A 27,437-nucleotide genomic window follows, 5' to 3' on the forward strand; every position below is an offset into this window, starting at 1 on the left:
TCCCATACTCAGATATTTGCACAATGAAAGGTAGTTTTCAGCAAACGCATTTTATTTTACCATTACATCCCAAGGCACAGTTAAACCAGCCATGCCAAGCTGGCAGGTTTTGAGCAAAGGAAGACACAGATACAGTAGATAATGTGACACACGTTACTATTATGAGGCATTATTGTGTCGTTTGCTATTTCATATAACAGGATCTTTTCTTAAATAGATGGAAGTAGTATTTTATCACCATGACACTCTTTATTCCTTCTTCTTAATTTGTGATAGCTTTAATGAAAACTTTTCTAAAATGTCTCTACTTTTATTTTGGAGCATAGTGCATATAATTTATTCTCTTTTCAATATCACTGCAAGGTTCTAATTAAAAGCATAAGTTCCTGTTCCCTGACCCTTAGAGTCTGCTGAGTTGTTTAATCCTTTGTAAAATTCACTGACTGGCCTCAGCTCTGCATGTTGAGTTCGCAGAGCTACATTTAAGTAGTTTATTTATTCCCGTTTTGCGGGTTGTCCGTGTGCTGTCAGCATCTCCATCTCTTTCCTCCTCCTTCCTCAGCCTGAGGGTCTGGTCACCAAGCTTGACTGAAGCAGGAAGGGGAACCTCAGAGCCATAAACTGCAGGACCTGAAATTGGGAGTGTTTTTTTAAATTTTCTCTGGCATCGGGGTTTTTTCCATTTTTAAAACTTTTTACTTTGAAATAATTATACATTCACAGATAGTTACAAAAATCATTCAGAGAGGTTCCACGTACCTCTCACCCAGTGTCGTATTTTACGTAACGGTGGTGCACTAGCCAGACCAGGAGCTCCGCGTCGATATAACGTGTGTGTGAGTCTATGTCGTGTTACCACACGTGTGGGTCTGAGCGACCACCACTGCTGTCACGGCACAGACCTACTCCCTCGCCACAAAAATATCTCTCCTGCTTCTGCCTGCTAGTCACACCCACCTCCCTCCCCACAGCGTCCCTGCAGGCAGCCACTCACCTGTTCTCCATCTCTATAATTGTATGACTTCAAAAATGTTATGTCAGTGCCATCATACAGCATGTGGCCTTTTGAGACTGGCTTTTCTGCTCAGCACAATGCCCTTGAGATCCACCCACCTTGTGTGTATCAGTTGGCAGCTCCTTTTTATTGCCCATGTCGTATTCCCCAGCGTGGCCATAGCAAAATTCAACTCCTTACCTATGGAGGGACACTTGGCTTGTCTTCAGGTGCTGTGAGCATTTGTATGCAGGTTTCTGTGTGGCTTTAATGTTCATTTCCCTGGGGAAAGTGTCTGGGGGCGCAGTTGCTGGGCCACATGGTGAATGTGTTTATGTTTAGCTTCTTAAGAAACTGCAGAGCAATTCTCCAGGGTGGCTGTGCCGTTTCTACATTCCCACCAGCAATGGAGGAAAGGTGCAGTTTCTCTGCACCACATTTTAAACTGTAGCTGTTTTAATAAATGTGTGGCAATACCTCAGCACAGCCTGAACCTGCATTTCCTTCACGGCGAGTGATGGTGAGCGTCTTTCCATGTGCGTATTTGCCGTCTGTAGGTCCTCGTCAGTTACCTGTCTCTGTGTGTCCTGTGCCAGTTTTGTAATTGGATTGTTTTTTTATTGTTGACTTTTGAGAGTTCTTTATATATTCTAGATGTGCGTCCTTTATCAGAGTTGTGGTCTACAAATATTTTTCTCCCAATCTCTAACATGTCTGTTCCTTTACAGAGTTTTTCACAGAACACAAGTTTTACATTTTGATGAAGTCAAGTTTATTGACTTTTTTCATTTATGGATTAGCTTTTTGATGGCATGTCTGTGCCAAGCCCTCGGTCGCAAAGAATATCTCCTGCATTCTCTTCCAGAAATGTTATAGTTTTACCTTTTACATGTAAATCTATGATCTATTACGAGTTAATTTTTGCATAAGACGTACAGGGGTTAGGCCAAGGTTAGTTCTGTTTTTCCCTATGGAAACTGGCCCAACCTAGTTTGTCAAACAGACTCTCCTTCCTTCAGGTCAGCCCTTCACACTTGTGCTGGTTTGCTTCTGGGCTCGCTGTCCTGGTCCGCTGACGCGAGTGTCTGCTCACCTGTCGATGCTGTGCTGTTCTGGTGGCCGTGCCATGCAGCGCGCCTTAACATCGGTGACGTTAGCGACTCCTCCTACTTCTTCCTTCTTTTTCCAAATTGTTTTAGCCGCTCTAATTTCTTTAACTTCCCTGTTAACCTTAGGAAAGTCTTTCCTACCTCTACAAAAACGTTTCTGGGACTTTGACAGGAATCACGTTACGTCTATAGGCCTGTTTAGAGAAAAGCAACGTCTTTACTTTGCCGAGTTTCCCGGTCTGTGGACTCGGTGTGGCTTGTAGGTTATCCAGAGCTTTGCGTCCTCTCCTCGGTGTTTCAGACTTTCTCACACGGGAGTCCTGTGCGCATTTTCAGATGCTCGCGTGAGTATTTCTGCTGAGCAGTTACGGACGGTGCTGTGTTTCTAACTCTGGTTCTGCATGCCTGTTGCTGTCATAAGGAGCACAGTGGGTTTGTAGACCCATCCTGCACCCTGAGGCCCTTGCAGGACTCACTGGTTCCTTGAGTGATTTTGTCCATCTGTTTTTGGTAGATTTCTTGCTATTTTCTCTGTAGAGTGTGTCGTCTGGAGGTGAGACAGTCTATGTGTTCCTTTCTGATTTGTCTGCCGTCTTATTGGTGCCAAATGGTGCCCCTTTAGCGCAATGGGAGCCACTTCAGGTTGATTCCTGAGCCTTTTGACGTGACCTTGTCTGTGCGTGTTTTCTCCCAACACGATGCCAGAGGTTTGAGGCTGGTTTGTGCATTTCCTGCCCCAGAGCTGTAATTAATCATTGCCCCAAAAGGCACCAGCTCCTTTCCGTGGAAACGGCATAGAAGGCATTTAGAGACCACGGTCTGGCTTTGGGGCCTGGAGGTAGCACTTTGCACCCAGGTGACAGACGCCTGACCTCACAGCCCCTCTGGGGGGTGTGGAGACCGAAAATCCCGGTGCTCTGGGACCTGTCAGAACATTTCCCAGGAGAGGCTCAGCAGTTCATTGTCAGACGATTAAATGAATGAATGCGTTAATGAGCGAACAGATGAATGAAACAGATCTGTGCTAGTCTCTGCTTGATGGCAAAGCAAAAAATATCACGCAGCTCATCCAAAACAGAAATACCGGCCAAGCAACTGAGATCACTACGAGTCTCTCTGAGAAGCACCGAATTCTGACGCACCACAGGCTTCACTTTGCGTCCTCTCTCCTCCCTCCCGGTGGCCTCCCGGTCGCCAGCCTGGCCTCTCTGCCACCCCACTTCAGAGGGTCAGGGGGTCCTGGGGGTCAGGCACTCTGCTCAGTGTGACACCCCGAAACACCCCCCACCTCCTCTGGGTCTCTGCTCTTCCGCCCGACTGCTCAGCAGGGCCCCGCAGGAGAGGAACAGAAAGATTATAAGTGCTTTTGATTGAAAGTCTTCTGTTTTATTCCCATCACAGGTAAGTGAATACATGCCCTCGTTCTGTCAGAGGAAGCTCCGACTCAGTCTTGCCGCAAACCTGAGTCTGTCTGGGTGGCACTGGGAAGCACCTTGCTGAACAGTGACGGTGCCAGGCCCTCTCCTGGGCACATACACATACTTTAAACTTATTTTTTCAATGCACACAACAACTGTGTGAGCCCGGGAGGGAGCTCTCACTTCAGAGATGAAGAAACTGGAGCCCAGAGGGCTATGGTTTTCAGGGCTGTGTTAGTTTTCCGTAGTTGCTGTAACACATTATCACAAAACGTGGTGGCTTAACACAGATGTGCTCTCTTACAGCTCTGGGGGTCAGAAGTCCCAAACTGGCCTCACAGGGCTGAACCCAGGGTGTGGGTAGGGCTGTGTTCTCTGGGGGGCCCGGGGAGAATCTGTCTCCTGGCCTTTCCCAGTTTCTAAGGGGGCCTGCATCCCTTGGCTCGTGGCCCGTCCCCTGTCTTCAAAGCCAGCAGTGTAGCACCATCACTCCCTGGCTCTGACTCTCCTGACTCCTTCCCTGTGATCTCTGGGACCCTCCCCGATAACCCAAGGCCATCTCCCCACATCAGGGTCCTTTACTTAGTCACGTCTGCAGAGTCCCTCTTGCCATGTGAGGCAACGTGCTGGCAGATTCTGGGGGTCAGGACGTGGCCATGTGTTGGGGCCATTGTTGTGCTGACCCAAAGGAGGTTCTCACACCAAACACAGGTGAGGGTTGAGCTGCGAGTTCACCTCTTAACTGTCCTCCCAACAAAGGCAGCCTCTTCATTGGGAAACCCCAAAGGTCTTTACCCTCGTGTACGCTGGTGAGGGTTGTTGGCGATAGTCTTTTGTTCTGTTCAAAACCTGTTGCCTGAATTGTTTGAATCGTTTGGGCCAGGCTGCTGGCTAAATACTGAGAGCGGCAGACCCGAGAGGCCTGTTGAGAAACGTGCCCGGGACCAAGGCAGTACTTCACCGCCTAAGGCGCCGGCAGGTCCCTGTGAGGCAAGAGGAGGGGGTCCGCTTTGTGCTGCTGTGCCGTGTTTGTCATGGAGATGAGCTGGAGGGACCTTGACAAGGGCCGGGAGTGGGGACAGTCCAGAGAAGTGGCCGCTGCCCTTTTTTCTATTTTTATCCACCTTCCTCGTTTTTACTTTCTCTGGGTGTCTAGGCGCTGTGAGCGATACCGCCCCAGTGTGCGCGCTGCCGGCGTCTCACCGGCGTGTTGTCACGGTTAATGATGTTTTCAGCACGCTTAGACTTTCCCACAATGGCCCTCTTTGAATCACTTATGGCTGTGCTTCGCGCATCTCACCACTGACCCAGGCAAAGCTGAAGTCGCCTGCTTGTTTTCTCGTTTCAGACACGTCCTAGTGCCCCAAACAAAGGGGTTTATGAAGCTTTTCCCGGGGAGTCCAAGCTCGGTCGTTCTTGAGAAAAAACATACCCTCGAGGGAAAAGCCACTTTCGCTCATTGTCGTGACCGACACCACGTCCCCAGCTCTTGCCTCTTGTTACCAGGACGGGCAGCTGAGACCCCGCAGAGACAGGGACTTCACGCAGTAACCAAGCAGGCCTGGCTTCGGGACTCTCCCAGGACAGGGCAGGGGACCCCTGCCTCCACCTTACAGATCTCAGAGGCACGGGGGCTCCCCGTGGGGATCCGGCACCTCGTGGAGCCCTTGTCCCTGATGGGTGTGGACGCGGGGGACTCCCTCACACTCGGTGGCTGGAGCATCACTCCTTCACCGCATCTCCAGCCCCCTCCCCCACCGCCATGTGCCAGGCCCCGTCTTAGCCACTGAGGGGCCAGACTGCATCCTGGAGAAGTGGGAGGAGAGAGAGAGACAGAGAGAGAGGAGGAGAGAGAGAGACGGAGGGAGAGAGAGAAGCAGGCAGAGAGGGAGACAGAAGATAGAGGGTGATAAACAGAGACAGAAAGAGGCAGAGAGAGCGGGAGAGGCTCCTGAGGGCGCGGTGACAGGTTGCCAGGAGGGTGGCTGCTGACGTCTGCCCACGGGTCTGGGCAGAGGGGGTGGCACACACTGGAGTCAGGGGCCTTGAGGAGAGAATACATGAGGGGTGGGCAGGGTGGCGAGGTCTGGGTTAGGGTCTCAACTTTTCTGTTTTCTTTGGGAAAGTTCTTTTCCGTCTGACAGTGACGTGGGGGTGATGACCATCTGGAGTGTGGGGCGTGGCAGGCGTGGTGCGAAGCGTTGTTTATTTACGTGTGATCTCACGTGAGTCTCACAGCATCACTAAGAAGCGGGGGCCTTTGCATCCTGTCAGCAGAGGGGACAAGGATGAGGGCTGTCTGGCCGGCCAGCAGGCGGGCAGCTCGCTCACTGCACACAGCCGGGAGCATTGGTGTGTGTGTAGGGGGGCTGGTCTGGATCCCAATCCCGGCTCCTCACCACCAGCTGCCGTGAGGACCCAAGGAGACAGTGCCCACTCAGCACCCCGCCAGGCCCACCGCCAGGGCCCGGAAAGCTGGTTCTTGTCAGCACGGAGGAGGAGGTTCAGAAGGAGCTCCCGCGCCCTCCGGGACCTGCAGGCACCTGGGGAACGGGGTGGGCGGGGGAGCGGCGGGAGGTTCAGTCCTCCAGGAGGGAGATTGTCCAGGACAAGCTGGATCACTCCAGCTGACGACACGGGGCACAGAGAAGCCTGTCAGAGCTCTGAGAAGAGTACTCGCGTCCTCTCCCAGCGGCGGCTCCCGCTCAGCAGGCTGGCTGAGCAGCGCCTCTGGGCGAAGGCCCGCGCGGGGTCCCGGCCGCCCGCCAGGGGGCGGGCTCCTCCCTGGACGGTGCGTTTACTCCACAGCTAACAGGGCTGCAATGGCCCTTCCTGAGAGCTTGGTTTAGGTGCCCAGACTTTAAATCGCCCCCAGCTTTGCTTATAGATTAGTTTCCCCCTGCTGAAAATCTCCCATTTCCCCGTGTGTGTTTGCCAGCGCCACGGGCACGGCTACAGACCACTCCAGGGTCCGCTGGCCGAGCACACATGCTTTGCTTACACGCGGTGCTCTTCTTTGCCATCCCGCCTGCTGTTCAGTGTCTCCCCTGGAGGAGGGGGTCCACTGATTCTGTCTGTGGCGCGTCAGCACAGTGGAGAAGGGGCCGGGGATCGTCCTGCGGTGAAGTCTTGGAAAGCGGGTTATGCCGTTTGTGCGCTGGTTGAGTGAACGTATCTGAAAATGAGTCTTTCCTGGGCCTCTTTGCTAAATCATTACACTTTGGCTCCCGAGCAGATGGCTTTCAGGGTAGCAGCAGAGTCCGGTCGTTTATGACTTTAGTCTGAGAATTCAGTCGCCCGGCTGTGTGTTTGTACGGAGGTCTGTCAGCTAAAACTCCAGGGAGTGTTTGCTGCCTCCATCCCCTCCTCTGCGGCTTAGCGATCTGCTGCGCCACACCCGGGAACCAGACTCACGCTCACAGTCCCGGGAATGAGCCGATTCAGCCTCAGCCCCTTCACTGCCCGACCTGAGCTTCGTAAGGCCCGTGGTGTGAGTGGCGCCATCCCTCCCTCACAGGAGGAAGACCCAGGCCGGGGCCCCAGGGAGCAGATTCCAGCCCTCGCTCCCTCCAGGCGGCCCGTGCCGAACATTTCCAGAGCCTGTGTGTTGACGGAGCGCACTGACGGCTTCACCCTCAGGCTGTCTGCGGTGCTGCTTCCGGTGAACTGCAGGCAGCTTGTTCTGGTAGAAAAAGGAGGTGTCTTCTCTGTAGACCCTTTGGATCCTCACTTGAAGGCAGGCCCTGGTCCACTCCAGGCTCCCAGGAGCTGGGCTTGAGAAGGTGAATGAACTGTTGAGCTCTGGCTCCTGTCTGTGTTTATTCAGAGACAGTGTCCCCAAGGCGGGGTGTCCCTCTCTGCCGCTGTCAGCTGGGCCACCAGGACACAGACCCCGGCCAGGCCCGCAGATGAGGGGAGCTGGGGTGCCGCCCTCTGGGAGGAAGCTGCCTCAGGGGAGCCTGGACCAGAGCCTCGGGGGGGAGGGGCGCTTGGGGAGAAGGGTCCGCGGGCGGGCAGGGGCCTTTCTTCCCAGGTCACCTCCGGAAGCGCCCGCGGTTCCTGCACAGCCACAGAGGCTCTGGGCTAGGGAACCGCTCTGTCCTCTTCATTTCACTTCTCATCCTTACTTTGCTTTTCAAGAAGTGGTCGCTGAGCCCGTGGGTGTGGCCGGCCTGCGCGTTTGTGACGGAACAGCCGCCTGTTGGGCTTGTCTCCTCCTCCGCTAACTTCTGTGAAACACACAGTTTCACGCGTTCAGAACCTCCCCCAGCTGTCAGGTCTTCTCGTGCCCTCAGTGTCCTCGTCCCGTGGAAGTAGCTCTGCGGGGTCAGTGACGGTATTCCCGGCTGCCTTCCCCGGACAGCGCCACACACACAGCAGGCCTCCTACACATTCATTGTGAGGGTCAGTTACTCCTCTCCTTGCCGGGGCTCTGCCGCCAGAACGTGGTTGCCAGCCCAGAAGGGAACAGAGCGAGTGAGGGCGAGTGCCTGGGGGTTTCCCCTTCCTGCCCCTTCCACACGTTGTCACTGCTTACACACTACTGTCCGGCGCGGTGTAAGGCAGACCCTGTGTGTATCGGAATCCACTGCAAATCCAAATGACGTTAAGGGAGTTACCGCCTGAGAAGCTCCACCCACAGCTTGCCCCGTTCGTGTCTACAGTTAGGAACTTGCAGTCGGTGTGGAAGAGTTAGAGCGGAGGTGATTTCTGTACATTTAACTGTGTGTTTCCATGCACTTGCCATCTTGAAATTAACAGTATCTGCCATAGAGAAGGACCCCTGCGTGGCCTGAGTAGAAGTGCTTTGCAAGGTGCGGACCACGACGGAACCCGAGCTGGAGGAGGGCTTGAGCGGCCCCTTCCTGTCTGGCGTCTTCCCTCCTGGGCACCTGGTCCTCCTCCTCCTCTGCGGAAGGCCTGGACAGTCACGTGCTTGGGTTTAATGGCCGCCTTTCCCCGCGCGCTCGCCTTGCTGGGTCCACGGGCGCTGAACCGCAGTCCTGTTTACTTTCGTCCTGGATTCCCCTGCTGAGCACAGCTCATCAGTTCTGCTGGTTTGAAATTGTGGGAAGCAGGTTTCCCCAATTCTACTTCACTTGCTTTTAAAATGTTCTTCGTGCTCCCAGAGCAAACGGTCAGCAGCAAGCGTTTACTCCTTGACTAGGTAAACTTGTCATTCCGGTGCCTTAACATTTATTGAGTATCCAGAGGCTCATTATGGCCAAAACCCCTTAGAAGCAGTTTTAGTTCTTGTAATTATATGAGTAAGGGAAGTTCGTCAATTTTGAAGTTGTTGGCCTTGTACTTGCTGTTAAACTGGGAAGCCTGAGACCCAGATTATACTCAGAACACTAAGCCTCAGAACCGACCCATTAAAAAGTCGTTTCATTAAAATGGGGAATATTTTAAGTGGTTTTTTTTTAAATTTTTAAGGGCTTAAAAACTAATGTTCTGCGTTTTTCTACACTCTAATTTTTTAAAGATGTACTTGAATGACAGTTGAAACTAATCAGAGTCTGCCCTAGCGTTTGTAATAGTAAAACCACAGACTCAGATTATGCTTTTATGCTTTATGGGCAAAGTTCTTATTTTACTGCACCCTTTACTGAATTTTCATCATAATGTATAAATCAACGTTTATATTACCATCCTGATGTGTCTCAAAAGTGTCAAAGATCAAAATACTTATGATAACCAAAGACACTTTATCTTATTATGAAAGCCGAAGGATGGGTTACGTTGAAAATTTTGAGGCGCATCGTGGAAGTTTTTTGGATGCCCCTGGAATTCCTCCCTTCGGGCCTGCAACTGCTCTTAAGGGAAAGTGATTAAAGCGTTTCCTGCTACCTTGGCTAGTCTGTAAATATATCGACCGAAGCTCCGTGGCACATGGGCAGTGTGTGGTCCAGGGAGTGTTCCCTCCTCTCTGGCTCAGGCCGCGGGACTCCAGTGGTTGCTAACTGAACAGTGAAGACAGCTGCTGGGTTCCGCCCCCGGGCATCTGGGAGAACGCACACCCTAACTTCCCCTCCTGGGCCTGAGCAGGCACTGCTTCCGCCAACTACACGTCTGGTGCTCCTGGCGTTAGGGTGCCTGCCACAGCCCTGGAAGCAGAGGTTCTGTGTGGCAGGGGGAGGCACTGTCTGCTCACCACCGCCCAGGTGGCCGGACTCGCACGTGACCCCAGCTGATACTCAGCGGGGCCCCACCCCCGCCCCACACACCAAATGCATGAGCCCCGGGGTCTAGGCGCCCACTCCCCCCACAGGTGTTTCTGATCAGACACCCAGTAGCTCCTTGGGCGATCTCGTCTTTTCTGAAATAGAGAATTCCTGTCTTGCCCACTGCCTCAGGAGAGCATTGGGGGAACCAAGCGAGGACCCAGAGCACCTCGAGGGCGTGCGTTTGTACCAGTCTCTGCAGGGCTGCAGCTCTTCCATCTCAGGCGGGAGCAGCTGCCCTGTGCGCCCCCTGCGCTCACAGCCCAGGGGGCGCCCTCTAACACCGCCTGCAGCCGGCACCCCTGTCTCCTCAACTGCAGCACATCTCACCCATCCCGGACTACTTCTTTCATTTTCTTTTGATTTTCTGTGTTAGTATTTCATAGAATTCAAAGTTACGATTGTAAGATTTCATTCTGAAATGTAGAATTAAGATGGGGAGGACTATGGAAATGATTTTACATAAAACCATACATACAGTTACTTTAATAAAGTTAAAATAAAGGAAAATCTCTGGCTTAATACTGTAATTTTACTGTAAAGTCAGTGTACGTTTTAAATGAGTACTTTGGAATTACATTATAATAAAAGTCATGTAGTTCATAATCTGGGCAAATTATTAAATTTTGCTACCATGATTTCTTAGCAAACCCTTTTATTCATTTTGGAAATTGTTCTTTTGATAACAAATGTGGTATTTATTGTGGAAAAATTGAAAAAAATATTTTAAAAAACAGGAGTCAAAAGGAAGTAACTTGTCTTTCCACCCAGAGCCGACCACTGTTGGCACTCCGTGTGTACACACAGAGAGGCTGGAATGTGGGATCATTTTTCTGTGCACAAGGGATACACGTTTTAGCTTTTGTTTCGTTTTGTTTTTACCCCAAGTGGATGCTAGTTCCGAGTCTGTATCAGGATGTATCCCACTTCTAGTAGAAACCTAACTAATCGTACGCGTGAGTGACGTCCGTTGTCTCGTGGAACGGGGAGTCCCGAGATAGGAAGGTGTGCGGGACGGCCCGCTGACCCCACCAGGTTCTCAGATCAGGGACCCAGTGCTTTGCATTCTCTGTGTCCTGCCACCAGCTTTCTCAGCTTCCCACCAAGGTGGTTCCACTCGCGGCTATAAAACGGCCGCTGCGCACGTCTGGGGCCGCGCACGTGCTTGTTCCCGTCCAGCGGAGGGAAGGAAAGCCCGAGCCCCCGGGGGCTGGAGTCCTGCCCGCTGAGCTGGTGGCCTGACTGGGGGTGGCCGCCCCCGGCGGCTAGGTCACCGACACCGGCCCCAGGCTGACCGGCTTATGCTGGTTTCCTCTCCTAATCGCTTGCAAGAGGGACTGGAGTTCCAGGGCCAGTGGAGACTGGTTGGGGCCACTCCTCCACCCACAGCGCAGAGTGGTGGAGACACAGAGTAGGTGTTGGAAGTCACCCCCAACCTAGCGACCCAACACGATCACTGAATAATTGGTGAACAAAGGAACAGAAGGGTCGCAGTAAAGCATCCCTGAGCCTGCTTTCTCGCCAGTCCTTCAGGCTGTGGTCTGATTTGCTCTCGCTCCTGGAAGTGCGTCCTTCCTCCTGCTTCTGCTGGCACTGCCTCCCCTCGGGGTTGCCGCCCCCAGCCCGCGGGCAGCACACTTCCTCGCCAGCCAAGCGTGGTCCTTCCTGTTGGTCCGATGGGGCAGCTTGGGTCCCAGGGCAGCTCCCCGTTGTTCGGAACTGTGGCCGGGGTAGCCGACTTGGTGGTGGGGGTGGGGCCGCCTTCCTCACGCCACGTGGCTGCCAGGGGAAGGGGGCGCCACCACAAAACCAGGGGTTCAGAGCATGGGTGCTCGGTGCCTGCTCCCCTCTCTGTAAAAAGTGTTCTTCTTAAGTGTCACAATCCTCAGCATTCTGAGTTAGGTGAATGCTTTTAGGTTTTTCAGTTCTCATTAAAAATCAGTTTCTTTCGTAGAAATGCCCTGATCACAAAGAGCTGGAGAGGAGGAAAGAAGAAAGGCTTATGGGGATTTGGTCCTCATTAATCTGACGCTCTCTAAAGGGTGGGCATTTTTGTGGTGTTCTTTTTGGCAATAGATAGGTTTTTCTTCATGAGTTTTGTCTTAAAGTACTACAGAAATTTAAAACTAAAAGAAAAATGAGTTTAAAGGGGTAAATTATAATAGATGTAAACTTTAATATTTCTATTCTTTATGTACTTTTTAATTTTCAGTACCCATGAAACAATGTCATAAATAATACAGAGAATTAATGGGCAGTTTTGGAGAATAATTCTGAGAAATAATAGGCATATTTTAACTTACTATGGCAAAAATCAGATGTTAAAGAAAAAAGTTGTGATATATTCAGTTTTTAAATTGTACTATTAAATGTGTAACTTCATGTGTAATAAATATTCATATTTAATTTTAGGTGCCAGTGTAACATATACTAAAATAAAATGGAACAATTTCTATGGTTCTATAAAGCAGTCATAAATAATTATAGTAAAGCTTTTTTGAAATATTTTTATGAGACTAAAAATTGAAAACTTCTTAATAGGGAGATTTTCTAAAATGTGAAATAAGGTGAGTTAGTCATAGAGACCTCAAACTGCAATATATCCCAGGGGAGCCCTGAATGAGCGGTAACTTCTTAAGATAACCTTATAAAATGTATGAAAATCAAGAGGTTTTGAAGAAGCTTTTAGAAGGTAGCAGGAAGAAAAAGATACTACACTAAAATCTCTCATGAGAAGTTGATTATTTTGCATGCTTTTTCTGTTACTAGAATAGAAATCTGAGTTTATCTGAATCTGGAAGGGCCACGACTGTCTAGGATTGAAAATGAACCAGTGGAGCTGTTGACTGCGGGGTGACACAGCTGTGGGAGGTGACGGGGAGGTGACACAGCTCCCGCTGGGGCCCCAGGGCTCTTTTGGCATTTTGAACACGAGCGCATAGGCTAAGGGACATTTCGGTGCTCAGACTGTTTTCCCCTCGAAGCACGATTCACCAGCCAAGGAAAAGACTACTTACCTTTTGGGGTTTTGTTTTTGTTTTCTAACGGGTTCTACCTCCCCCACCTCCTTAACTAGTGAAAAGCATACGGAACTGTGACAAGAGCAAAGGACACCACGGCGGCCGTTTGATTAAAGGCTGCTGGGATTTATGGAGCTTGTGTCTTTATTACTTTCCTTCTCCTTTTAAATAAGTAATGCAGTGAGTCTGGGTGTGGTGTGGTGGGCAGAGCTCCAGGCTACATGCGAGGAGACCTGGTCCTCCCTCTGGTGTGGCTACCTGCTGTGTTACCTTGGACAAACAACTGAACCTCTCTGATTCTCAGTTTTCTCATTTCTAAAGAGAAGACTGGTGGGTCAAGTGTGTCTCACAGAATCCTTTCCACAGTAGATTTGGGATATATGAGAAAGATTCAGGGATGATCAAAGGGTTTGTTGGCCCCTCTGGGACCAGGGGAGAGAGTGGCGGTAAAGACCGTCCAGCCCTGGTGTTAGTGATTACGGGAGAGTCGAGTTGAAGGGGCCAGCACTCTGCCCGCTGGCGACTTTTTTTCTACCCGTCAGTCTAGAATTCCATGTGTGAAGCCTCCAGCGAGGCTCCCTGGGAGGTGGAGAAAATCACAGAGCATTCAGTTGCCCGGGGCCAGGCTTTGGGTGCCCAGCAGGATCGAGGAGCCCTGCCTGAAAGCCAGGGACCAGCCCTTCTAGAGTTACTTCTAACTCATCTTGGAGATTTTGATTTGTAACAAATCCTGGCTGCACACGTTCCGAAAGGCTGCCTTCCTCAGCACCAGGGCAGGTGCGGACGTGGGGTGCCTGAGCTCCCAGGCCAGCGCCCCGGGCCGGAGTGAGTGACGCGGCTCAGCCACCACCACCACCACCTTCCCATCTGCCTGTGGGTTTGTCTTTGTCTTTCCAGATCTTCTTTTAACCTTTAAAAACACAAAACCAAAATCCTCTGGACATTCCTCTGAGATTGACGGAGTAAGTTAACATGTCTCACACGTAGTTGTTCCGCGGAGGGGCCTCAGTTGACTCTGTCTCTTTTTCTCCGGTGCAGAGCCATCACACTGGAGAACCAGCTGGTGATCCTTGCGGCGACGGCCGGGGACGCGGGGGCCTACTACGTGCAGGCGGTCAACGAGAGGAACGGCGAGAACCGGACCAGCCCGCCCCTTCACCTGAGCGTAGCGCGTGAGTTCCCGGGCTCCCCGCGGGGCCCTGAAAGCTGGACCGGCTCCATTCAATTAGCAACCGCTGTCTCGTGGGGCAGTTTGCTATCAGCCTTACCGCTCGGGTAGAGGGGTTGTAGCTCGGCACTGCCTCAGCGTCCACAGGTGCCTTCTTAGAATTGGTAGGAAAGGTGAACGCGTCCGGTAATTCTAAGTGCAAGATCGTATTCGTTTGGGGGATTAAGAAAAAAACACTTTTGCTTTTGTACACTGTGAGTGCGTATGGTTTTTAACATCTTTTGGCTTATAAGGAGCTGTATCCATGAAGCTTATTTGCGACTCCATCAAGCACAGGATATGTTCTTTTACTTTAATGATGAAATCTTTGAGAAAAGATATGTACCGAGTTGTGTTAAAATTAGGAGTATGTCGTTAGCATAACCAAAAGGCTGAATCGTGAGGAAAATATAATCACAGGTAAGTCTTCAGTTTATTTAAAAACATTTTAGTTGGAGGAAACTTAGTTTAAATATTTGGCCTTTGAAAGAAGGCTCCAGAAATTCTAATAGCAAGGGTTATACTGCCGGAGAAGGGGGAAGTGACCAGAAGCAAGACCTCGGAGCTGAAGCAGATCCAAAGGAGGGCCTCGGGGGGCGTGTCACCGGGGGCCGCGGCGTGGCGCTCCGTGGCGCGAACTGCAGCAGTTATGCTCTTGAGAAAGTACAGGTGGGAAGCGGCCAAATGTTATGACCAGGCCGTACAGGGGGCATTAAGTGGGTCTGTGTGCAGAGTAGATTTCACCTTTTTAGAAACACCTGTCAGGAATGGCTTTCCCCTTGGGGTGGTGGCAAAGTTTTGCTTCGTACGTGGGATGCCCGTAGTGTTTGCTTCTCCTGGTCCTTGGGGGCTAAAAGAACTACTGGGTGGGTGAGGCAAGCACTGGGGGCAGGAGACGGTGGCATTAACCATGCTGTCACCTGCCCCTCCCATCCTGCCATCAGCTCCTTAACTCCGAGGAGTGGACTCCTGGGCCCCTGCCGCGGCCTGGGTGCAGACTTGGCCGTCAGCGTGGCCTATGCGAAGCTTTGGCCGGTTACATCCATCGATTAGGTGTAGGGTTCACCAAATCCAGCACAGACCCCCTGAATCAAGAATCACAGTAGGGGAAAAAATGTGATTTATGAAAGTTTTTTCAATATTAATAACAAAAGATGGAAATTGTATTATCAAATAGATTGTGTTAAGTATAATGATTTCCAGCTTTTACAGTTAGATCCGTTTATTCTGTTTAGCAAATTGGACTCAGTACTCAGTTGTAATGTACCTATGGGGATAATCATGGGTCAAATTTGGAGGAATTCTGAGTTAGAAACAAGGAAATTGGCTTCAGTCTATCAGGAGAAGGGAACCATTCCACACGTGCCCTGGTTAGCATGATGCTGACATCATGATGGTATGAGACAGTCTGCACCTGATAATTTCCAATGTGCATGCTCCACGAAGGCCAGTAGAAAATGAAGCTCATACAGCGAATTTGCACGTTGCCGTGCTAATGCAATACCGTGGGTTAGATAATTGGAATATGTAAATTTTTAAAATAATTTCATTGTCTCCTCTAACCAAGAAGCATCTTGGAAGCAGCTCATAAATATTATAATTAACTGCCTTGCGTTTTGTTCCCCTGTATATTTTTATCTTTGCATTGGCACCAGATAAAAATGCGTCAAAGGTGAGATAGAAGGATGGACTTATTTTAAATCGTAGGAGAAAACCTGCGTTCTGTTCCCTTAGCTGTTCTGTGCTTTTTATGGGGACCAGGTAACATGTGAGAAGTAAAGGTGGAGGAAACGGCCTCATTTTAAATCTTGGGTGAACCTGACTGTCGACATACTGGGTTTACCTAAAAATTAAATGGCACATGCATGCGTCTTCTCAGTGAAAGTTCTATTTTAAAAACCTTTAAAGATCAGAAGTCTGGATAAGACTGCAGAAAGCCCCAGAATCGTATGTTTAAATGCTGCTACCTTCTGAACAGCAGCGGATGCTGAAGAGGGGAGACTGTAATTCAGGGCTTCCCTGCCAGCATCAGCAAGGCTGTGAAATACAGAGGGTGCCTCAGATCCCCTGATTTTTATGGAATTAGATATTCTCAAGACCCTTTCACACTTGTGTATGGTTAGCAGTTGAAAGTGGATACCTTATAAGGTAGTGAGGTGCAGTGTGTTTTGCAGACTTAGGTATCTTTTTTTTCTGATCTGGGCTTCGTAAAAACCCCAAACAAGACTGATGAAAAATTTTAAAAACTTGCCAGCCAGCATTTCTGAAGAATCTAAAGATATTACAGCCCAGTTATCAGTTAACAAAGATAAATTTTCCCTTGGCATCAGCAGAGCAAAGTGGGGAACCTTTCTGTAGTGAGCACCATCAAGGAGGTAGGGCCTGGAAATTAAACTCCTGGTGGATTGCACTGTAATTAATCTAAACGTGGAGAGTGCCACGCGGCCCACCTCCGTTTCCAGTCATGATAAACTGTTCCTCCTGTGGGGCCAGCCTCAAGTCGAAGTGGCGTAGCACCCCAGGGCCGGCCCTGTCCCGAAACCACGCAGTGAGTGACGCGCTGTCACCAGCTAACAGGAGGAAATAGATATTTTCCCAAACAGCTGTGTACACGAGAGCTCAAAACCTCACTAGCTTTTCAGGTGCGAAATATTTTGGCCCCACTTGAAGCTTATGAAAAGCAAAAGAGAAAGAAGGCTGAGATAAAAATAAATAATTTTTTTAAAAAGCATGACAATTAGAAGTGAAATGCAGCCCCACGCTGGTGCCGCCTGCTGTTCCATGCCCGCCTCGTAGATGGCATCACTGTCTCCCAACATCCCCCCACACACATATGGTTAAGAAGGCAAGTGACAGCGTGTTCCGCACAGACGCTTCCTGCCGGGGAGGAGAGGACTTTCCTGAGCCATCCATCCTCTGGCTCCCAGGGAAAGCTTGCCACCGCCTCAGGGGTGGGTTCACTTTGAAGTTTTAATGTGATGTGAAGCCAGCAGATGTTAAGGACATAGGTGGACTGTGGAAGCATCCGGCATGAATTTTTCATAGCCGGCCCCGCAGCTCAGGTGCACACCAGAAAGAGAGCGGGCTGACCTCGCCCCAGAGCACGCATTTCCATTCTGAGGTCAGACCCAGGCAAGCTTTCTAAACCTGTCAACCTGTTTTTGGTTTTCACTTTGAAGATTTTGAGTTAACTTGTGTGGATCAGATCTTTCAAACTGAATTAATATTGAATAAGAGTTTCTTTAAAAAAAAAAAAAAGAATTTAGGTTAGGGAGGAATTCTGCACGGCGATTAACAGCCATTGTTTAAATGCCATTGTGCGTACCGTGGACACATCATCCGCTCTGACCGGATCTTCCGAATGTCCAGCGTAATGAGATTCTCTGCCACAGATGCCGCCTGGAGTGGGAAAGAAGTGACTGCCTCCCTCCTGCGGCTTTTTCCTCCTCTTTCATTTTAACGCCTCCTCTTCAAACCGCACTTGCAGCTAGGATATCATTTCAGCTGATCCTCCTTCAGGCTGGCAAACCCTTGCTTTAACTCTGAAGGCCACTTAGCATTCCCTTGTCCTCTGTAAGGCTAATGCAGCCGCAGACCTCGTGTACGGTTCGTAGTTGAGAGTGGATCCCTGAGAATGGTGCCTAGGAACAGTCATGGGGGGACTGCCCTGTGAAACAGGGCTCCGTGTGCCCGGATCCGATTCCATCCTGTTTCCTTCACGGTGGGGTGGGGGGGGGGCTGGCATAAGCCCTCCGGTTGTTCTTTGACGCGGATTGGATTCCCAAAGTCATAAGAACGGCTTGAAATGTTACTAAAAACCAGTCCACAAATGACCAAGTTAGGATCCAGCTGTAACTTTATGGGTTAAGTGGCACTTACCGCCAGGACTTTCAGAAACATTAACAGGAAGCAAGCTTCCCGGTAGAGCCGTGAGTTTACTCTGTCAGCACGTGCGGACCCGCCGAGTAGGGTGTGGAAGGAGGGGTGCCATGTGCTTGGCCCCGACCTCCTGGAGCTGGTCCTGGACGGAGCTGAGTCCAGGCTGTGGTCTCTGAAGCCTTGACCCCCACCCCTAATCTGTGCCTCCTGAGCTGTCTGTCACCATCATGCAAAAGAGAGAAAGGTGAGAAAAAAGTATCTTCAGTATCTTGCTAATCATGACAGTTTCATTCCAACTTTGGATCGTGCCTCTGGGCACAGTGATACACTTTGTGGACGGAAATCCCGGTTTTACTTGGTGTTCCTGGTCATGGTGAGTTCTCTGGACAAGTTCTTCCGACCTCTGAGTACAGAGGACGGGTTATCTCGGTGACCCGGCTGATGAAGAGCGTGGGGTCAGCGTTGCCATTTGTGTCGGTGCTGCCTGTTTGTGCTCGCCCTGTGAGTAACTCGGGCCCGCGGCTCCTTCCCGGGCGGCCGTGTCTACACTAGTATCTACACTAATGTCTACACTAGGATCCAGTCACGGACCCTGTGAGAGTTCGTGTGGCCGAAACTAAATACACAGGAATGTAAACCCACCTCCCGGGCAAAGGGGAAACCACAGCCTGCTGAAAAGTTCTGAAAGCAAACGGATGTATGAAGGCATCCTGCCCACCTCCTTGAAAATGAGAGTTTTTAGCTCTCCTTTGCAGCGGATGACGGGGCCCTCCCACTGATACCCCATCTGCAGAAAAGCATTAAAGATTAGTTTTCTTCTTATAAGGGTTTCAATTAAAAGACACAAGTAAAAATGCCGGTTCTAATAGTTTGTTTCTGGACCCCAAATATATGTATATATGGTGAATGAGGTTCAGGGGTACAGCCGGGGATTCTCAACCAGACTTCAGTTAAAAATAAGAAAAAAGGAAGAACCAAGTGATTTAAAAAATAATGAGGCCATAACTCTCTTCCCGCCTCCACAGGACAAAACTGGGTTGTTTTTGTTGTCACTCGTGTTCTCTGCACCAAAGTCCCATCTCTCTCGTTCCGAGCTGTTTGTCTTTCCCACTTCGTGACTTATTTCAGCCTAATTTCACCCTTGGTAAATCTTAAGGTGTTGAGTTAAACTATGAATTATCATTTGCCCTCCGCTTTTGAACAAATCTGGGGCACCCCAGCTCTCCCAAAGTGGAGCTCTGCAGCTTGGGCTCTGAGGACGTCTCAGGGTGCGTGTGGTTTTCCGGGAGCGTGAGCAGGAATGTCTAATCCTCAGGACATCTGTTTCCAGCTGCTTTCTGATGCTCCTTCTAGAGTCAGGTCGGCCTGAGGCTGCCCGAGTGTTGGGGGCTCTGCTCTCTTCCTGGGCACATGTCACCTTGTCCTGAGTCCTTACTTCAGGTGTTGTTTCAAGGTGCAGACTTCCAGGTGCCAAAGGGATGATTCTGAACATCTGTGTCAGAACTGAGGGAGTGAGGCTCTCTAATAACTGGGAAATAAATCGTTTTATACATTAGGTGCTTTCAGTTCCCTGCTGCCTACGTAATGGGGCAGGACTCAAATGCCTTGTCAGCTGACATGTTATTCCAAATAGTTTTTGGAGGCTGATTGCTCAGCATGGAGGGTCCACTTGCTTTAGGACAGGAAGACATTTCCAGCCCAGCCGCAGTTTGGGGCCAGTGACCATCTCCACTCAGTCAGATGTGACTGGAGGAAGTGTGGCTCTCCAGGTCGTGTGCGTGAGCGCCCGCAGGTGGCCTCCATGCTCCCCCTTCCCTGTGGGGCCGCGGTGGCCGGGCCACACATGGAGATGGTGGCTTTCAGATGAGTAGGAAAAAAACTGTGTGCTGAGCACTGAGACTTCAGGGTGTATTTGCTATAGGAACAAAAAGCAGTCCGTCCTAACTAGTAAGCTCTGTGACCTCTGGTGTACTCGGAGGACGTCGAAGGATCGACAGGGAGTTCTGCAGCAAAACCTCCCTCATGCTCATCTGCTGTTTGTACGAGCAAGGTTTCCAGCGGCTGTCTCTATGAAGGAGAGATCAGGGTTAGAACTAGAGCCGGCCTTGCCGTCCGCCTCATGAGGGATGCACTCCGAGTGACTTTTTTCTTTTACGTGTAATATGCACCAAAACTTGTTACGTGTGTATTTTTTTAATGGAGTGTGAACAATCATTGTGACACAACTGAATCCAAGACATCTTTTTAACCCCAGAGCCATACGATTGCTGGGAAAATTTAATTTATATACACATTCTTTCAGAGGCTATGACAGGGTGGTCAATAAAATACTTTGAATCATTAAATGTAATAAATTAAGATAAAATTCTGTGGGAGGGGTAGGATAGAAACAGAAGGTCAGGAAAAACAGGAATGATGTAAAATTTCTTTTTTTTTTTTTGGCAGGGGGGAGGTAATTAGGTTTATTTATTTACTTTTAGAGGAGGTACCGGGGCTTGAACCCAGGACCTTGTGCATGCCAAGCATGCACTCTACCGCTTGAGCTATCCCCTCCCCTAAAATTTCTGACTGTTAAAAACTGGAGCTTGTTCATGTGCTGTTTAAGCAGGTGCTGATGTGCATCAAACCCTCAGACCTGCTCTGTCAAATATTTAGCTTCCTCTGGATACATATAGAACAGCGCTGCAATAGTGTATATTATTAAAATACACCAGAATATTAAAATATTAAAATACACTGGAAATGTTATTCTTTGCAGTCCTGCAGGTCTATGTTGAAAAACTTTAGGTATCAACTTAAACTGTGGAAACGATACATAGTTTTTTAAAAAAAATTTCTTCTAGGTGATATAAAAGCAAAAGCTGCTCCAAGCTGTGTTAGATGTGATGATAATCTATAAACAAGCTCACCGCTGAATGACCACCCCGGGGGCGTAGGCAGAAGGGCACCGACGGCCCTTGAGCTGGAGACAGGTGTTTCAGGAACCTTTTCCTTCTTAACTTGCACAGTAGCTCCCCGAGTTAGTGATCAACCCGTTTCAAATCTGAGGGCACCAGAAGGCCCTGAGAAGTCAGGTTATGGACCGAAGTCACAAGAGCAGGGAATGGGGCGTTGAGGGCTCGCAACAAGGCTTATTTGACTCCCGACCCCTCGTTTCTCCTGTAAAAAGGGAACAGCTTGTCCCCCGGAGGCCGGACATGCCCTTGGTGTCAGCATACGTCCAGATGAGGGAAGCCCGAGGCAGAAGCCCACCGCGGGGGAAAGCAGCTGTCCACCGAGCCAGCCCTCCCTCTGGATGGGAGATTCTCTGAGGGAGCTCTTCCCCCCCACCCCCACCCCCGGCCTCGGAGGAGCTTGGCTGCGTTTTAAAAAGTGACAGCTTCTGTTTTGATGCCAGAACCTTCCGCGTTGAACATTCAATCCAGGTAAAGCCAGTGCGTCGTCCGTGCAGACACAGCTTGGAGGCTGGCCCCCTCCTGTAACCCCCATTTACATTTGGGTAGACTGGGAGCCAGACCCCACTCACCTGGACACAGGTTTACTGGGAGATGAGACTCTGGGGTCAGGGCATCAAGCTTGCTGACGGAGCACCGTGGCGGTAGATTACAGCGTGTAATAGCTCAGTGGTGTCATTGTCAGTGATGCGTTAGGCACCGCGTGGCCTGTCCCTGGGGTTCCCGGGCCCCACGTGCACGGCTCTGCTCCCTGCTTCCCAGGCTGGCCTGTTGGGGCACCTGTTGCACAATAAGCAGGCCACACCCAGGGAGGAAGGGGAGCACTGGGCGGGAGAGGTCATTCACCAAGCAGAGCTGACCAGTGGGATTCAGTAAATGAGCCATAAGTATCCATTTACTTCTCCCAATTATAGTATAATTATTTAAGGGCACAAATTATCATTCTGCAGTGATTTGCCTAATCAGATTTTTTACAATCTACTGAACAAAACTCAACTTCAATAATTTCTCCAAACCAGCTCCCCAACTCCGGCCCCTTGTTAACCATACCAATTTAAATAACTATATTCAGATATTTAAACACAGGACTCTTTTAATTGTGGCAGTTTTAGCACTGGAAATAGAAGTAACCCAAATGATTTTTACCCTTGACTCTGGGATCCAGTTTCCTGACCGTAGCCAACAGCCACATCCTAAATTCAGTTGGCCGAGAACGTGAGATCATTTCACTCTAGGCTTGTAATATGCAAACATCACATTTCAAAACTTATAATGCATGGAGAGTGACTCGACATTGTATCTTACTCATGCAGTAAACGTCTTTCGAGCTCTGATCACTTTGGATGTTACGTTTGTTGAAGTGCTTTGTCTGCTTCCCCTGTCACTGGAATTGATACAAAAAGATAAGAAATTTGTAGAGGGCACAGACAAGGGGGATGGAAAATAGAATTTTCCTTGCAGTCATTTTATGAACTCTAGCATCTATTCATGGCACATCCTGTCCGGGGAAGTCCCAAACAAAGTAACAGCCACCAGCTGAGATGAAACCGCAGAACGAGTTGTGAGTTGCACAAGCAGTTTTCTCCGGAGCTGAACCCAAATGATGCACCCTGCCCCACACGCTTTCCTTTCCTGAATGAATTCAACATGCCCAACCTGGTAATTAAGAAACACCTGTTTGGTTTCTCTTCCTTCAGCATTTTTGAGGTTTTCAAACTCCAGCTTGTAAATTATTTATATTGCAGACTTGTTTTCAATTGTTAAAACCATGTGGAGAGTTCTTCATCTGGTTACTGCTTTGTGTGTGAAGCGTCACGTGTGGTCACCTTTTGTTAACAGCTCAGATCTACCTTTCCCACTTAGTTATAATGTTTTATTACCGATCACAATAAATGATGTGCTTTTGGCTCTTAGAGAAGGCAATTACAGCAGGTAATTAAAATTGTAGATCTTTACAAGGTGGCTGAGAATGTTAAATCAAGCCTTAAGAAAATCGAGTAAAGTGTTGTTAAAGTGGAAGGCCACTTAGCGCCGTGAAGAGCATTACCAAATCCGGAGTGCTGGGTTCCCCTCTTCTCCAAAAACACTTTGTATCTGAGCAGTGAAAAAAAAGTGGAATTTATGCCAGAAATAATAGCAGCCAGAAATGTATCTGAAGATGTGGGCTCTCTCTGTGCCGTAACTAGCGAGCTCTCAGCAGCGGTCCCTGCCAGGGTCTTGGTTGTGCCAGGCACCCTCTCACCTTTTACGGTCTTCAGGAATCTCCTCCTTGGCGCAGAGTCAGTCCCCATGCTCAGGGCCTGTACGGGGCAAAGCAGGTCGTCGCAGAACGTACGCAGTGTGACTTCTGTTGTCAGTGTGACTTCTTGTTTGTGGCCCAGGAGCTTCTAAGATGGATCCCGGAGACGATTATTTTACCTAGTTTTATAGAATCCTAAAACCGCGAGCCGGGAGTTTTCTGGCTCACCTTAGTTCTCGGCTTGAATGACCACCCAGGAAGCCCGGAGGCCGTCCTGTGTGATGTCCCCAAGGAGCAAGATACAGACGAAAACCCAGCAGAGCACGAGCTCCAGTGAAGGACTTGAAAGAATGCCTGGTTTTCCATTTCGGTCCCCAGCTCGGGCTTGGGAGTGGGAGCAGCGAGTGAGTCAGTCGTGGAGACCCCTTCAGCTGGCCCGCGGGTGGGCTGCCTGGGGGCTTGTGCTGCTGATGGCTTGAGTTGAGTGGTCCCATCTGGTGTTAAACGCCCCGCCCTCTGCCGTGCCCCTCCCTCTCCCCGAAAGATACACGACAGGCTGTCCCTCTGGGGTTGTACTCAGTCAGACGGGCTGCATCATGCCAGGGTTTGCTCTCGTCTGGGAAGGCTTCCAGCCCAGATGTGCTCTGGAGCTCAGCCTCCTCCCTTGCCGTTCCTTCAGACTCCGGGGAGCACCCTGACTAGTCAGAATGACTTATGGATAAAGCCCACACACGGTGCTGACCTGTGGTGATCAGCTCATGTGAGGAAGGTTCATTGGTTCCACATTTCTTCCATCTACTCAAGAAGACATCTCCTGAATAGAGAAAATGACCTCAGAAAAAATGCAAAAGTGTTGCCATCATAAAGAAATATGAAATGAACAGGCAACATTTAGCACCTTTCATTTCTTTGTTCGTTTTAGTGATAGCATTAAAAAAAATGATGACAGTAAGCATGTTCTTGATACAAATCAAGGCCACTGTTGTGCTGATGTGAACTCTACTGGCGCTGAGATTATCTGGATCGTTTCCACGTCTCGTGTCTCTACCAGAAGGACTGACGGTGAGCCCTGGCTTCTGTTCTGATGGGTTGGGATCCCTGCCGTGTTGGCATGGTGGGCATTAAATATTTTGAGTGTCACCCAGCCTGGAAGAACGCTCAGGGTGCAGGAAAAGTGGTCTTGCCGTCATCTGGGAAGCGGCTTGCGTGCCGACTGCTGTTCGGGCTCGCCCTCACCCCACTTCTGTGTCCGTCCTGCAAGTCTGAGGAGCGGCAGCCGGAGGTCCTCCCGTGTGCTTTCCTTTGGCTTTGGGGCCTGTATATCTCATTTTCATTTTTTTTCCCAAGTGCATACCCCGCCCCCATTTAAAAAATTCAAATTTCCTTTCTGGTATTTTGTTCATCTAATATCTACCAGGCGTCCTGCTTGACAGCGAGGAAACTGAATGAATGGAACACACGGCTCTCGCCCGCCTGAGCTCCCTCCTTGCTCAGGAGGGGCGGGCAGGCCTGTGAACGCGGGACACACGGCGTGTGAAACGCCGGGTGAAGCGGAGCTAGGTGGGAAGCGCGGAAGCACAGGGGGCGGTTGACTCTGCTCTCGAGGCTGGAAGAGCGTTGCGAGCAGCACTCTTTCATCTCCTCTTCCGTTTGTGGAGAGACGCCCCGCCAGCGTGATGGCGACGAAGAGGAGGTTCGGGGGGACAGGGCTCCGCGTGACTGAGGGCCTCGGCGGCTGCGGGCCTGCGTCCACTCCCCTTGCTTTCAGTGCTGGTCCCCCTCCCCAAACCGCGTCTCCTCCAACCTCATCCCGCTCAGCGTGCCGTCTCCTCCGCCAGAACGTACGCTCCACGCGGCCGGGAGACGTGAAAACGGCAGGGGCTCAGCAACACTCGCTCGGGGAACGAGTGAAGGGCGTTGGGAACCGAGGGCTTTGCTCTTTTCCATCTGCATTCTTCGCCCCTGCACATTGGACCATTATTATTACTATTTTTTTACTGAAGTACAGTCAGTGACAGTGTGTCAGTTTCTGGGGTGCAGCATAGTGTCCCAGTCATGCATATACACACATATATTGGTTTCATATTTTTTTTCATTAAAGGTTACAAGATGTTGAATACAGTTCCCTGTGCTCTGCAGAAGAAATCGGGTTTCTGTCCATTTCTGTGGACAGTGGTTAACCTGTGCAAACCTCAGAGTCGGGACCACTGCTTTCACTCTCCTCTCCCCCTCTCTCCGTCCTTGGCCTCTCGGCACCTTCTCGCTGGCTGTGCCCTTGCTCCGCCCCGAGCCCCTTCTCTCTCGGTGTTTACAGCTCTTCTGGGGCCTCCTTACCCCAGACGCGGGGCTTCTCCCTTGTCTAGTCCTTCTGTGCGATGATTTGTTTTGTTTTCCTGTTGTTTATTTCTCCTCGGAGGAATCACTGATTCTGTGACTTTAAGTACCACGTTCGGTCAAATGGTCTCTCCAGACATTTCTGAGTGTTCAGTTTTTGCCAAGTGGAAAGTTGGATGAATGATTGTAAGTCCACTCTGACTCTTAAATCCTGATTGTCTTTTCATTTTTAACCTTCTTTGTCTGGTTTATTAGGGTGCCCTGAGATGGAAGGCCTGCCCCCATGCCATTCCTCACTTATTGACAAGTTTGTTTGTTTGGTGACTTTGTTTGACCCTCTAGTCTCTGACTTCCTTCTTTATCTCTCTCTCCCTCATCCAAGTGATTACACGGCTCCTGGTGATGGGAGCAAAGCGTGCCCATCTGACCCAGTGATCGGGACGTTGGGCCCTGAAGGAACTTCCACTTGGAAATTAAAGTATCCTGTGTCCTTCAGCTTCCTATCCCAAAGCAGGCTCCTCTCCTAAATTCCCTGGAAAGTCATCTCATTTTCATACTTCCCAGCTCTTACCTACCCCTGAGCATGTAGCTAGACCCCGGATTCTTCCCGAACGTCTATCCATCCATCCACTGTGCGCCCATCCATCCGTTAACTCGTTCACTCAGCACGTATTTACTGAGTGTTCAGTCAGTGCCAGCTCTCTCCTGGGCCCTGACAATATGCCGTGATCAAGGCAGACTGGTTTCTGCCATCGGAGCCCACGTTGATGAAAAGACCAACAAGCGCTTTTAACATGGGCTGTCCTCAGTCTGGAAACGGCCATTTCCCACACACCCCGAGTTTCTGCCACTTCCACTTCTAATCCTTTGCCTGCTGTAAAGAACAGGGCTGGTAGAGATGAGAGTAATATATGCAAAACGTGCATGGAAGCAACACTCCTCTGAGAAGAGTCCACAGTACTTCTTTTTTATATGACCATTAGTGTAGGCTTATGGAGAGAAAATATGGAGAAGTTTCGAGAGATGGATTATGTAGGAAACAAACAGAATAAGTCCGTGGAATTACAGCTTCAAGCCAGAGCGTCGCTGTCCCGCCAGCAGGACCCTCCTGCGGGCAGAACTGACGAGTGATGTGCACCAGTGCCGGGGCCCGTGTTCTGGAGGCCATGTGTCCACAGTAACTTACGAAGTGGGCTGCTCTGCAGATGCACTGTTAATATAAGTTCCTCATCTCTAAGTCATTCAGTCTGTCACTTGTAGAAACTGATTTCCTTACAACTTATGTGTAAGTTACATACATAACTTATATACGTATGCGTAATGTAACTTAGATGTATAAGTGAAAACTCTTTGATTAGTCAGCTCAGGCTGCCAGGAAATATACCCCAGGTGGGGCAGCTCGAACAGCATTTGTTTGCGCACAGTTCTGGGGGCTGGAAGTTCACAATCAAGGTGCCGGAGGGTTGCTTTCTGGCGAGACCTCTCTCCCTGCTTGCGGACGGCCGTGTTCTCTGTGTCCTCCCTTGACCTCTCCCTCCCCGGAGGCAGGGGAAGGAAGAGAGGGAGGGAGAGATGGGGGCGTGGCTAGTGCCTTCTTTCTAGTAAGGACACCAGTCATCTCGAGTTAGGGCCCTACCCCTATTATCCCATTTTACCTTAACTACCTCCTCAGAGGTTCTGTCTCCAAAGACAGTCACAAGCGGGTCAGGGCTTCGACATACGAGTTTTAGGGGACACAGTTCAGTCCATAACAGCTTCCTGCTCCTCACTCCTCTCGAGGCTTCCCTCCTAAGGTATCACTGTAGACGACAAGTCCACGCCAGCCCTCTGCGGGACGCGTTTACTGCTTGACTGCGTTCCCTTTCTCCTGCACAGCACCTTGAGATGACAGAAACCAGTGCCTACAGGTTGAGAGAAACTTCTCTGGCTTTAAAAGCCATCTGGTGAAGTGGCCACGCCGGGGCCACTTCCCCAGTGAGCCCATCAGAGGCCCTAGTCTTCCTGCGAGCGCTCTGTTCTTGGTTTGGGGGAAATATTCACTGTGGAAGTTCACATTGTT

General features: G+C 50.1%; 1 protein-coding gene across 5 annotated transcripts in view; it reads left to right on the forward strand.

Moving 5' to 3' along the window:
* Positions 1-27,437, forward strand: part of SDK1 (sidekick cell adhesion molecule 1) — a 715,898-nt gene that overhangs the window by 390,198 nt on the left and 298,263 nt on the right. For all 5 annotated transcript variants that reach the window (XM_074345583.1, XM_074345585.1, XM_074345587.1 and 2 more), the window contains exon 5: positions 13,804-13,937. In XM_074345583.1, coding sequence (XP_074201684.1) covers positions 13,804-13,937 — 134 coding nt within the window. The remainder of the gene's footprint in view (positions 1-13,803; positions 13,938-27,437) is intronic.

This window comes from Camelus bactrianus, chromosome 18 (genome assembly GCF_048773025.1).
Source record: "Camelus bactrianus isolate YW-2024 breed Bactrian camel chromosome 18, ASM4877302v1, whole genome shotgun sequence".
Lineage (NCBI taxonomy): Eukaryota > Metazoa > Chordata > Mammalia > Artiodactyla > Camelidae > Camelus > Camelus bactrianus.